The following is a 13,316-nucleotide window of genomic DNA, read 5'->3' as shown; positions in this document are numbered from 1 at the left end:
GAATATTTACCAGTTAGATTTCAGTGAGTAATCCGTCTGAGTTACGTTGGCCAATTTCGCAATCGTTTAATGTAATGGTCTCCGAATGGCTGATGATCATTTCCTTTATTTTCGTGACCTCCATGTTTGATTCAGGGTGACAGTGTAGGGGGGAAATTAGGGTTCATCAAAACGTCATATTGAGCATTCCCTGAAACGACTTTGAAAAGAGCTTCTACTCGAGATGCTATCTTTTCATAGCTTTGGCAACATTGACATATTTCACGATCTCAGTTAGGAATCTTACTGACTGTCCTATCTTTTTCTCTTGATTTCATAAGCAGCTGGGCTAATAGCAGAAGTATGCCTTCACAGAGTTGTGCCACAGTTTCCCTTGAGCCAACTTTTGCAAGCTCCAAAAGGGCATTATGTGGAGCTGAATTTCACCATGAAGATTTCCGATAGAAAGCCCTGAAGTGATGATATGTACCTTGAGTTTCGTGATGGATACAACGTGTCGGCCAATCTCCTTGGCAGATTTTGTGGAAGAAACATTTCTGGTATCGTGCGATCTAGTGGACATCAAAGTAATCCTAAGAAATTCTTTACAACTTTAAGTTTTCATATTCACAACATTCTTGTAGTTTTCAGAGTGACTTTTACTCATAAAAAGACCAGTCCTTGCTTATCCTGTGTGTCAAATTGACATGCTCTTTTTAATGTGTAAAGAACCTTAGAGACTACCCTTATCATGAAACTATCTCTAAAGCTCTCCCTCCCATTGCCGATGTTCAAACAATTTCTTGCAATCAAAATACAACAGTACTACAGTTTACATCGCTAACTCTATGTACTCATTAATCAGTTTTCAGCTCCCATTGACTACTAGCCATAACTTCCAGTTCCTGACCATATCCTCACAAATTGGTCCACTGCAAGTTCCAACAGTCCACTCCAGTCCACTCCAGTCCACTCCACTGCTTCCCAGCTAACACATAACAAGTCAAGGCTGACTCCTTCCAGATTGATTCTGAAGGAGAAAATACAAAGATGTGGGGAATTGGACTGTTTGGGAAGATGAGACCACAAATCGAGTTTCTCCTCACTTCTTTCCAATGTCTGCTACATCTCTACATTTACTCTGATGATCATCTGGGAATGAGTCAGTAAGAAGACACTGATGGAAGACAAACACAACAGGTCAGAGAATTCCTTGTGGGTTGGACGAGAGGGACTATAATATAAAGCACTGGTTGAACCTCATTTCAAATTTCAGACAGAAGTCTGGGGACTTCTCATTCGGCTTAATTTAATGTAGTTAGCTAAGTTAGTTGGGTCCCCTGGGGTTGGCTGGGCCTCCCTTTCTTCTTCCCTTAATTTTAATAGGGTTCCTTTTCAGGTACTTTCGGCTTAGGTTAGGTTTCGGCTTAAGATTCTTCTTTATTCAATTTCGGCCTTGATTCTGCATCAACTGTACACATATCCTCCAGGACTACAATGGCTCTTCAACCATGGACATCAACATCCACTCTTCCGCGCTGGAGCTCCCTGCTTAGTAGCGCCTCAGATACCAATTTCATAATGTTTCACCCGATAGCAGCAATTCCATAGACTGCAATCTAGTGAAGCATTTTCAACCAAATTATATTGTAAAAATTATTGCGGCAACCCATTTTGGCCAAACGTTCAACCAGACATCGATTTAGTTACTATATATCTAACTGGATGAATTAGGCCATTCAACTGGGAAGTGTGCTCATTTGCCACTTCTATCATGTTTAGTGGTTTAACTCCAGTTGAAGCCGCTTGTCAAGGCTTCATTTAGTGGGAAATAGGGAACTGCACACACCAGCTTAGGTCACAGAGAAAATAAACTAGGCTAAGTGTATGCTGTATTTTGATAGCATAATAGCTGTCAGTCCAAATTGCGGGCCAATTAATGTCGAAAATACAACACATCAACCAACATCATGGAGCAGTAAAAGGAATCACACTGGAGAGGAGACCACATAATATAGTTTTAAGAAATGGCCCAGTATTAATATTTGCTTGTCAATCATACATTAAGCCAATTGTTTGACAAGTCAGCTTACAGGCTGTCACCAAATTTTGTAAAATCAACTCTTCACTCAACATCCCAGCCTCTTGTGTACAGCAACCAACCCACAGAAAGGTAGGGCAAGATCTGCCAGATGTCACCAGGTGGGTGGGTTTTATTTTATTCCGAGTTCGGCTTTCAGCTTCAAATTCACTTCGGCTATCACTCCGGCCTTCGATTTCAACACCTATTGGCATCCAATTTACCGTATATAGGCTTGGTAACGACCTTGACTCGTTAGCGAGCTACCATCTGGGACACCATTAATGTTCTAATCGGGATGTCAACATTTACTGACACAAGAACACTTGAGGTTTCCACAGATGCTAAATTTTTCATATAGGAAAGCGCATCCTACCCTAGACGATTAACTAATAAAACGATTCGTGTAACATTTTCAAAAATAAAAATCGCAAAACTCTGTGTTTTTGTGTCTTACTCTGAAATAAATGGGCTACAAAGTGCAATCAACATAACATAAACTAATACCACATTTTTTTCCAGAAAGAAGGTAGGTACTACTAACATCTTCTATTTCAGGATTTCTGGGCCCATTTGGAGGCAAAATTGCACTCAACTTTTCCTCTAGGGCAGCATGAAGAAGCCCATTTTCGGGGGCAAATGTGATTTTTGGCAGTTCAATGACCCTCGCTCTGTTTGAGAAACCACTTTAAGTGCACTTTACAGACTAGCTCATTTTCGGGAGCTAACATTTCCACTTCGAGAAAAGATGATATTACTAACCGTTACTAATTCCAGGAAGGATGATGCTCCAGCTGATCTCATGGACCAGTTAAGATAGATATGAAGAAGAGAACTCTATTCATCTCAAGCTCTTTCTGCAGATGGTAAGTTGTAGTTTACTGTAGCTTTGTGTGTGTACATAACAGTATGCATGCTTTGGTTTTTTCAGGTCGTCTTTTTAGTGAGATCATCAACACAAGGGTATGGAAAATAAGGTAAAATATAACAAAAGCATAAAGATATTTGTAACCATTTTACCTGCTAATAGAAAATTCAGATTTCAAACAGTTGAATACCTTTAAGGGGTAAATTATGCAACAAGTTAATTAACAAAGCATTTAAAGGCAGTTTTTCAGAATAGACTGACGGAGCATTGGTCTCATTTTAAAAAATAATTCAAGCTTTTTGGGGGGCATTAAGCCACTAGAGAAAACTCAGTGACTAAGTTATCAACGGTTAGCTTTAAAAAAAAACAAATTATATAATTAGTCAATCACGTGCAAAAAAGTTCAAGTACACTTGGCATGCTGTAGAAGGAAATCTCTTATTAAACCTTTGCATAGTTTTAATCTTACTAGGCCCTTTGCAACTAGAGAGAAAATGGTTAATTTGAAATACAACAATACAGCTGCTTACTACCTAGAAGAAACCAGCCTACAGCCCTTAAAACACCATGTCCCTTCTCTGGATCAACTGCAACTATACGAAGTCCATCAAGCACCACCTATTCCTTCACTTCAACCCCTGTGGAAGGCAACAAAATTAAGCCCAAGAGGCAAGAACTGGTATAATATGTCCTTCCGTCTCCCCTTTAGAAGATCAACAAGACTTAATACTAGGAGGGGAACTGGAACCTTTATCCCTCCTTACAGCTTCTTTTGAAGACTAAAACACTTAGAGCTACGAGGCAAGAACTGCAAATGTTAGACCTATACATCAGCTCCAATGCAGAATAACAAGACTTGGACACAAGACTTCATTTAGTGGGAAATAGGGAACTGCACACACCAGCTTAGGTGATAGACAATAAACTACTTGTATCATTGTTTGATAGCATAACAGCTGTCAGTTCAAATTCTGGGCAAAAATAGAACACATCAACTAACATCATGGAGTAGATGAGGAGTCACAATGGAGAGGAAACCTCATATTAGTCTTAAGAAATGGCCCAGTTAAAATATTTGCTTTTGGTTCATACATTAAAGCAATTGTCTTAAAAACTCAGCTTCCAAGCTGTCTTCAAAATGTTGGGGAATAGAATACTCTTCTCTTGACATATTGGATCACAGAGACCTGATGTGTGCAGCAACCAACCCTCACAAAGGTAGGGCAAGGTCTCCAAGTTGTCACCAGGTGGGTGTGTTTTATTCTATTACGAGTTCGGCTTTCGGTTTGAAATTCACTATGGCTATCATTCCGTCTTTCGATTTCAACTTCAATTGGCATCAGATTTACTGTCTAAGAGCTTGATAACGACCCTTACTCATTAACTAGCCAACCTCTTAGACCTGATCTGGGACACCCTGAGTGTTCCAATCGGGGTGTTGACATTTACTGACACAGGAACACTTCAGGTTTCTGCAGATGCTTAATTTTTCCTTTACGAAATTTAAAGTGCATCCCACCCTTAGCAAGAATTTAACAAGCAACTGATTGTAATATTTTCAAAAAGTAGAGAAAAACAACCTGTGTGTCTGTCATTCTTCTTCAGAAACCTACCTTCAGACTTTAACTACAAGATTACTAATCTATTTATTTTTCAGGGATTTAGTTCTAGGAGCTCCGAGTCCATTTTTTGGAGCAGACCTGAAGATTGATGGTTCCATAACATAACAAAAAATTAATGTGTCACCAAAATATACACATGCAAATTCATTGAAAACTTAAGAATGATGTTCATATAAAACATTATTAAAAAAAAGACTGTCTCTCTGTGTGTCACTTTCTTAGAAAGTCATAGTTACTAACAACTAACTTTTTTCAGGAACTTTTTTCAGAATTATTTGGGGCTGACAATTTATTGCATTTTTTTTTCAGGACAAGATAGGTGTACTAGCCTATTTTGGTTGCATCATCATTCTCTTACAAATACATACATCATTTTACTTGTTATTTATCACTACGTTAACAAACATTTCTTCAAACAGCAAAAAAGGTGAGTGCTACTAATGCCTCCTACATGTACATGCAGATATCAGTGGATAATCATCAAGTTATTAATCAGTATGTTCTCAAACATTTTTTTTAATAGCATTTAAGGTGAGTATCAATAATACTTCTTATATCAATCTATAACCCATCATGTTCCTAATCAGTATGTTCTCAAACATTTTTTCAAACAGTGAAAAAGGTGAGTATCAATAATACTTCTTATATCAGTCTATAACCCATCATGTTCCTAATCAGTATGTTCTCAAACATTTTTTTAAACAGCAAATAAGGTGAGTATCAATAAATATATCTTATTAACCAAGTGCGAGGGCCATACTGGGAGAATATCAGCCTGAGATCTTGACAGTATGAACTGAGTGCAGCGAGGTCCGTACAAAAAAGCTCGAGAGCCGATATTCTTCCAGTACAGTCCTGAGCAAGCTTGGTTAATAGGAGATTTATTATAAGACTGAAGTTCAAAGGGACACAAGTGCGGTATCATTCGGGACCATTCAGGACAGTGCCCGGTCCAATACTTAGAGAATATTGACCGGCAATAGAGCATTTTGATTGGTTGATTTTAGTTACTGGCCCTCTGACTACCCGAGTCGTGTAATAATACTTCTTATATCAGTCTATAGCCCTTCATGTTCCTAATCAGTATGTTGTCAAACATTTTTTTAAACAGCAAAAACGGTGAGTATCAATAATACTTCTTATATCAGTCTTAATAACCCATCATGTTCCTAATCAGTATGTTCTCAAACATTTTTTTAAACAGCAGAAAAGGTGAGTATCAATAATACTTCTTATATCAGTCTATAACCCATCATGTTCCTAATCAGTATGTTCTCAAACATTTTTTTAAACAGCAAATAAGGTGAGTATCAATAAATATATCTTATTAACCAAGTGCGAGGGCCGTACTGGGAGAATAATTTATAAGCCTGAGATCTTGACAGTACGGACCAAGTGCAGCGAGGTCTGTACAAAAAAGCTCGAGGGCCGATATTCTTCCAGTACAGTCCTGAGCAAGCTTGGTTAATAGGAGATTTATTATAAGACTGAAGTTCAAAGGGACACAAGTGCGGTAGCATTCGGGACCATTCGGGACAGTGCCCGGTCCAATACTTAGAGAATATTGACCGGCAATAGAGCATTTTGATTGGTTAATTTTAGTTATTGGCCCTCTGACTACCCGAGTCGTGTAATAATACTTCTTATATCAGTCTATAACCCATCATGTTCCTAATCAGTATGTTGTCAAACATTTTTTTAAACAGCAAAAACGGTGAGTATCAATAATACTTCTTATATCAGTCTTAATAACCCATCATGTTCCTAATCAGTATGTTCTCAAACATTTTTTTGAACAGCAAAAAAAGTATCAATAATACTTCTTATATCAGTCTATAACCCATCATGTTCCTAATCAGTATGTTCTCAAACATTTTTTTAAACAGCAAATAAGGTGAGTATCAATAAATATATCTTATTAACCAAGTGCGAGGGCCATACTGGGAGAATATCAGCCTGAGATCTTGACAGTATGAACTGAGTGCAGCGAGGTCTGTACAAAAAAGCTCGAGGGCCGATATTCTTCCAGTACAGTCCTGAGCAAGCTTGGTTAATAGGAGATTTATTATAAGACTGAAGTTCAAAGGGACACAAGTGCGGTATCATTCGGGACCATTCAGGACAGTGCCCGGTCCAATACTTAGAGAATATTGACCGGCAATAGAGCATTTTGATTGGTTGATTTTAGTTATTGGCCCTCTGACTACCCGAGTCGTGTAATAATACTTCTTATATCAGTCTATAGCCCTTCATGTTCCTAATCAGTATGTTGTCAAACATTTTTTTAAACAGCAAAAACGGTGAGTATCAATAATACTTCTTATAACAGTCTTAATAACCCATCATGTTCCTAATCAGTATGTTCTCAAACATTTTTTTAAACAGCAAAAAAGGTGAGTATCAATAATACTTCTTATATCAGTCTATAACCCATCATGTTCCTAATCAGTATGTTCTCAAACATTTTTTTAAACAGCAAATAAGGTGAGTATCAATAAATATATCTTATTAACCAAGTGCGAGAGCCGTACTGGGAGAATAATTTATAAGCCTGAGATCTTGACAGTACGGACCAAGTGCAGCGAGGTCTGTACAAAAAAGTTCGAGGGCCGATATTCTTCCAGTACAGTCCTGAGCAAGCTTGGTTAATAGGAGATTTATTATAAGACTGAAGTTCAAAGGGACACAAGTGCGGTAGCATTCGGGACCATTCGGGACAGTGCCCGGTCCAATACTTAGAGAATATTGACCGGCAATAGAGCATTTTGATTGGTTAATTTTAGTTATTGGCCCTCTGACTACCCGAGTCGTGTAATAATACTTCTTATATCAGTCTATAACCCATCATGTTCCTAATCAGTATGTTGTCAAACATTTTTTTAAACAGCAAAAAAGGTGAGGATCAATAATACTTCTTATATCAGTCTTAATAACCCATCATGTTCCTAATCAGTATGTTCTCAAACATTTTTTTGAACAGCAAAAAAAGTATCAATAATACTTCTTATATCAGTCTATAACCCATCATGTTCCTAATCAGTATGTTCTCAAACATTTTTTTAAACAGCAAATAAGGTGAGTATCAATAAATATATCTTATTACCCAAGTGCGAGGGCCGTACTGGGAGAATATCAGCCTGAGATCTTGACAGTACGGACCGAGGGCAGCGAGGTCCGCACAAAAAAGCTCGAGGGCCGATATTCTTCCAGTACAGTCCTGAGCAGGCTTGGTTAATAGGAGATTTATTATAAGACTGAAGTTCAAAGGGCCACAGGTGCGGTATCATTCGTGACCATTCGGGACAGTGCCGAGTCCAATACTTAGAGAATATTGACCGGCAATAGAGCATTTTGAGTGGTTTATTTTAGTTATTGGCCCTCTGACTGCCCGAGTCGTGAAATAATACTTCTTATATCAGTCTATAACCCATCATGTTCCTAATCGGTATGTTGTCAAACATTTTTTTGAACAGCAAAAAAGGTGAGTGTCAATAATACTTCTTATATCAGTCTATAACCCATCATGTTCCTAATCAGTATGTTCTCAAACATTTTTTTAAACAGCAAATAAGGTGAGTATCAATAATACTTCTTATATCAGTCTATAACCCATCATGTTCCTAGTCAGTATGTTCTCAAACATTTTTTTAAACAGCAAAAAAGGTGAGTATCAATAATACTTCTTATATCAGTCTATAACCCATCATGTTCCTAAACAGTATGTTCTCAAACATTTTTTTTAACAGCAAAAAAGGTGAGTATCAATAATACCTCTTATATATTCTATAACTCATCATATTACTAACCAGTATGTTCTCAAACATTTTTTTAACAATAAAAAGGTGAGTGCTAGTTATGCCTCTTATTTCTGTCTATTTCTCATCAAAGCAAGGTTAGTCATGGTAACATTTTTATATTGGGAGCTTGAAGTCTTATTTCCAGGGCAAACAACTAGATTAATAACAGGAAAAGGAATTCAGACTACAGACAAACAAACAAACAAATTCTTATTATTTTTCCAGCTCAGACACTCATTCTCAGCCTTTTCAAAAGGTAAGTAAGCTTAACTGTCACAAATACAGTATGTAGAACAGCCTGAAGGCTTTAATTAGTTTCCAGGAAATCTGATCATTTGAGAGCACCAAAATAAACCAGAAGGAATTCATAGATCCTATCCAGGTCAGCATTGAACCCTTTAATTACCTCAAGGAAATTATGAACATATAACTCTCCCAAATAATATCACTACAATATCCAGCAAACAGGTAATGAGAGCACCCAAACTTGTCAGATAGAAGTTGTTAGGCAAAGGAACTTAAAAAAAAACTTATAACACTCTTGAAATAATTATATAGGGACTGCATGAATCCCAAAATGGCATATAATTCTTGTTCTGGTTATACCCATTTGACAGCCTATCAGACCAGTGATGAGCAAACAGTCCTTAGCAGCTAGAAAGCCCCATGCTGGAAACAAAAGCTTAAAGGTTGGTCCTTTCTCTTTGAGTTTTTAGGATGTAAGTTACACTTCAAGAATAAGGAAGAGACAATCACTATTCATGAGACAAAAATTAATAATTTCAGAGAAAGTATCCAGCAATCATACAGGTTCATTGCTCTGGACTAACTTTCAAATCTAACTCTTGTAACATCCTTTAACAAAAATCTACGTCTTCAAACAAAACAAATCATGTATTCCTTACACTGCTGCTATGTTATTTTTAACGAAAAAAATTAGATAATGGGATTTTGACATTTAAAAGAATTTTGGCACAGTACCTTGAGGTACATTGTTATTATTAGCATACACTTCACAGAGTGTTCGTGTGTTCTTCCACTTTGAATTCAAAGAATCTGCAGATGCTCTGAATACAGTACATTAACCCAAGCAGCAAATGTACATTTAAAAGATATAACTGTGTGTGAAAATTTTGAGTGTTGGCAAAATCAACATTCCAAATAATTCAAAATAGGTTACAAAAATTTAGCACTTAACTAATACTACTTTCTTCACAACATTATTAAAATTATCTGCTGTTTTATTTTTTTTTTCAGCCTCTACAAATGTAACTACTGGTGGCTAACAAGAAGATAAGGCATTTTTATAAAGGACGCTAACAAACAAAGGCTGTGTAATTGCGGTAGTAAAACATTTTAGGGTAAAACATCGTTAAGCAACCTTCAAACCCCGAAGGTTTAATCACCACAGCACAGGTTTGGGGAACATGGTCCCCATTATTTTTTCCCCATGCGGGGTTTTTGGGTTTACATGTCTGGCCATGGTACAATCACCTCTTACACCTTAAAATTAGTGTGCATATTCTCCATACTTTTTTCTTGAAATTTCCAAAGGCAATGACCAGGAGAATTTGAATAAAAACCAAAAGCTTCCTTGCCAAAATTTTTTATCCAAAATTGATACTGCAAGAACTAATTAGATGCTCTCAATATGTTGCACAATGTAACACATACTTCACCTAGCCGAATGACAATCAACAAAATAATATCAAAAACTTTAACTTGGTATGAGATAATAATTTTGTGTTCAAGAAAACATGCTTAGACTTGAGTTAAAATCAGGGGTGTTTTACAAAATTTCCAAAATTTCCAAAAATTTGGGCAAAAGTTTTCCAAAATTTGGGCAGTTTGCACTTGGAACATGCTGAGCTCTCCATAATTTTCTTTAAAGCTTATAATCTAACAACTAACCTTTTAATCCACTAATTACTTAAGGAGAAATCTGAGTGTTTTCAGGTAAGGGGATAAAATCCAAAATTAACTAGGTTTTTTTTTTTTGGAAAATGATTCAAGTCTTAGCACATTACAATTTTCTTGAGGTAGTTAGCTGAGGTTAAAGTTCAGATTTCTCAATCAACATGTTATATAGATTATTTGAACTCTAAAAATTGCTGAAAAGGTTTAATAAACGACTTCTGTAGCAACTCTACATGTAGTTAGATCCAAAAAAGCATATATTAAGTAAAGAACTGTATTTTTGAATATATCATCATATTACACTAATTTAGAGGTTGTCGGACATTCAGGAGGAGATTTAGAATGTTGTTCCCATATAACAGACTGATGTCAAAGCAAAGTAGGTTTGAGATAACTCAAATGTTTTGGGTGGAGGGTATGGGCGGTGGAGTGGTGGTGATGGTAAGGACTAAGAAACAGATTGGGACGGAGGGAGGGCTACTATTGTGGGCAGGGGTTTACAAATGTGGCTATGACTAAAAAGGATCATGGGAGGTTGGGGAGGTAAAATGTTGGGATGGGTTGGGATTAAATGGGTTTGGGTTAGAGACAGGGACGGTTACAGGCTAGGGTGAGGGTTTTAACTTGGGTAAAGAGGAATAGGGTGGTTGTTATGGTGTTTGGAGATGGTGGGTAAGTGTTTGGCTGGAGTTTTGGTGGGCAGGCAGGCAGGCATTGATTTGAGGCTGAGTAAAGGTTCCTATTTAGGAATAAGGTGGAATGTTTGAGTTATCTCAAATTCACTTATGTGTTTTTCATCAATTTGAAACTTTTTGAGTCATTACTTGTAAATCTTTCAATACTGTTTCCAATTCTTTGAAGGAAATTAGCACCCAAGTTCTGAAGTACATAATTTTTTCCAGTTCTCTTTAAGTTAAAATTTCATTCTTGCTGAGTTAAAATGTTGTGGTATGTTTTCCCTTAAATTCAATTATTTACAAAAGATTCCTGTCTTTTAATAAAGTAAGAATATCACAGTTTGATCAAAAGATGTCTTTTTGTTCTTTTCCTCCTAATCCCAAACTTCCTATTCTTATGAATTTTTAATCCATGGAATCCTTAGCATGGTCATTTTGTGGAGACTCAAATGTGCTCAAAGAGCCAGAGGAGGTTCTAGACAGTAAATCCAAAATAACAATATTGGACAGTTGCATAATTAAAGTATGAAGTGTTATCATCTGAATAACGGGGGCTCTGGAATAGACTGTTATGGGTGGTGGCAACCAACCCCTTAAAGATTTGAGTGAAAGGAAGAGCCAGTTGACTCTTATTTCAAATGTCCAAAACCACTGACTGCCATTCCCTGGTTCAAACCATTCACTGTAATTTCAGGTCAATTGAACACGAGTAAAAAGATGGAAACATTAAAAGTTTTTAAAGCCATGCCGTATATAAGATTAATCGGTGGTCGCCATTAAAAGATGTCGCACCCTTGAATTTCTTGATTGGGTTACTATTGCTTCAGACAAATTTAACTTGCACTCTGGAAGTCCTAGCGATTAAAATTAAATCTCTCATCTTAGGTAACGTCTACTTAATCGTTTTAATCGCTCGGGGCTTTCTTCTAAATGCAAAAGATCGAGGCACTAGAGCGCGTCCACAAAAGAAGTAACGCATTGATCGATCTTTGGCACCTTTTGCTGTGATGTCAAGATATCATTAGAAATCAACACTTTACCATTACTGCGTATGTTAGTTGAAGTGTGGTTATAATACATGTTAGGAGGCTTACTTGTGATCGTAAGCTGTCTGCTTCCCGCATCAACACAAGCTGAATTTTTCCTAACAAGCGAGCGAAGCGCCAAGTAACCCCTCGTGTACGTTTCACGTTCTTTTGGTAAGACTTCGTAGACACTATCCCACTCGCTGCTTTCGACGTAAAGCAGCTTCAAAAAGTGAAGTGTCAGAAGATACTTAAGGGCTGTAATAGCCGAGATTATCAGTGTCTGGCCATAACAGCGTGTACATTCATGGTCAGGCGCCATTTTGACTAACGCGCAAACGATCCCAGAAGCACTAGCAGATTGCCTCCTTTGATGTCTGGAAAAACGTAAATGGTTTATTTACTTGAATTTAGCCGATTTCTTTTATATCGTGATAATTTTTTTTCCAAAAATTCTCACTTTTGACGGAATATTACAAGCACACCTCTTCAATTAACGATCAGAATCAGGGCTACCGCGCTTGCTAAAGACGACAAGGAAATATGATGAACACGGAAGACGGAGCAAAGGAAAAACAGAGGAGAAACCTCGCGCAAGACTTCTGTATACCCGTGGGAGAACCATCGGCACCAAGTCATGCCCTAACATTCTGGGTCTTTCCTCCACCCTACACCTCTTCGCAAACATCTTGCAATTAATCTTTTATTAAAAATCAGATCATACCAATAAGGAAAGCAAAATATTATTTAAATAATTCGTGTACAGATCGTTTACTTTTTGGGAAGTTATTAAAAGAGATCAAGCGATAAGTAGTTCATAGAGGGCCAAACTACGCACACACCTAACATGTGTCCAGAACGAAATGTACCAAAACGAATACATTTTGCGTTCGTGCGCAAGAAAGCAATGCACTACACTAAAACATTGCATTTCTACCACAACGTTGTACATACACGAACAACAATACAAAAATTTTCATTTCTCATCTGCAGAAAGTCTTGAACAGGTGCAAGTGGACGCAGCCTAGAGATATGAGGGAAATTTTCCCCGAAAATTTACCATATTTTTGCGTGTTATTGGGAAGGTTACAGTCGGAGCCCCATCGCTTCGGGTCCGCCGTCCTTGATTTACCGTGAGTTACACTTAACTTGTCATTCTCTTATTCCGGTGTGTACGAATAGGTGGATAAAAAGTAAACTAAATGTGAAGAAAGACATTCTTCACCTTAAAAAGTATAGTTCTAAATAGCAATGTAAACAGATTCAATAAAATGATATCAAATAGACATGCTTCATATGTGTTCCACTTCCACAGTGACCAGTTAAAATACAAAAACGTTACGAGGATCTA

The 13,316-nt window shown here is 37.2% G+C and overlaps 1 protein-coding gene and 1 long non-coding RNA gene across 8 annotated transcripts; one reads left to right on the top strand and one right to left on the bottom strand.

The window, feature by feature from the left end:
* The first annotated feature begins 436 nt into the window (after positions 1-436).
* LOC148731102 (uncharacterized) lies at positions 437-11,291 on the top strand. Its single transcript, XR_016001574.1, has 4 exons — positions 437-566; positions 845-8,602; positions 8,964-9,035; positions 9,604-11,291. It is a non-coding gene; the product is annotated as an uncharacterized LOC148731102 (long non-coding RNA).
* Positions 615-13,230, bottom strand: LOC148731101 (uncharacterized). Of its 7 annotated transcripts, XR_016001572.1 has the most exons (4): positions 12,035-13,230; positions 3,461-3,565; positions 2,822-2,916; positions 615-1,156 (listed from the first exon to the last, which is right to left on the bottom strand). XR_016001572.1 is itself a non-coding variant. In XM_088760946.1 (2 exons), exons 1-2 carry the CDS (start codon positions 12,285-12,287, stop codon positions 3,546-3,548), a joined length of 273 nt encoding a protein of 90 aa, XP_088617072.1. In that variant the 5' UTR covers positions 12,288-13,230; the 3' UTR covers positions 615-3,545. The 7 variants fall into 7 exon arrangements, 3 of the variants coding, with proteins under 3 accessions (XP_088617072.1, XP_088617073.1, XP_088617071.1); XR_016001571.1 differs by having other exon boundaries at positions 2,822-3,565; XR_016001573.1 differs by having other exon boundaries at positions 615-1,009; positions 2,822-3,565.
* Positions 13,231-13,316: the final 86 nt, after the last annotated feature.

Source organism: Stylophora pistillata, chromosome 5 (assembly GCF_964205215.1).
Source record: "Stylophora pistillata chromosome 5, jaStyPist1.2, whole genome shotgun sequence".
In the NCBI taxonomy this organism is placed as follows: Eukaryota; Metazoa; Cnidaria; class Anthozoa; order Scleractinia; family Pocilloporidae; genus Stylophora; species Stylophora pistillata.
This window is presented reverse-complemented; position numbering and strand designations above follow the sequence as displayed.

Excerpts from the sequence above, each read along its gene's own strand:
- LOC148731101 (XM_088760945.1), bottom strand. The coding sequence starts at position 12,287 with ATGGCGCCTGACCATGAATGTACACGCTGTTATGGCCAGACACTGATA. Across the intron at positions 1,010-12,034 it reads CAGACAGCTTACGATCACAA|AATCAATCTGGAAGGAGTCA; the intron begins GTAAGCCTCCTA and ends TTTCTCCTTCAG.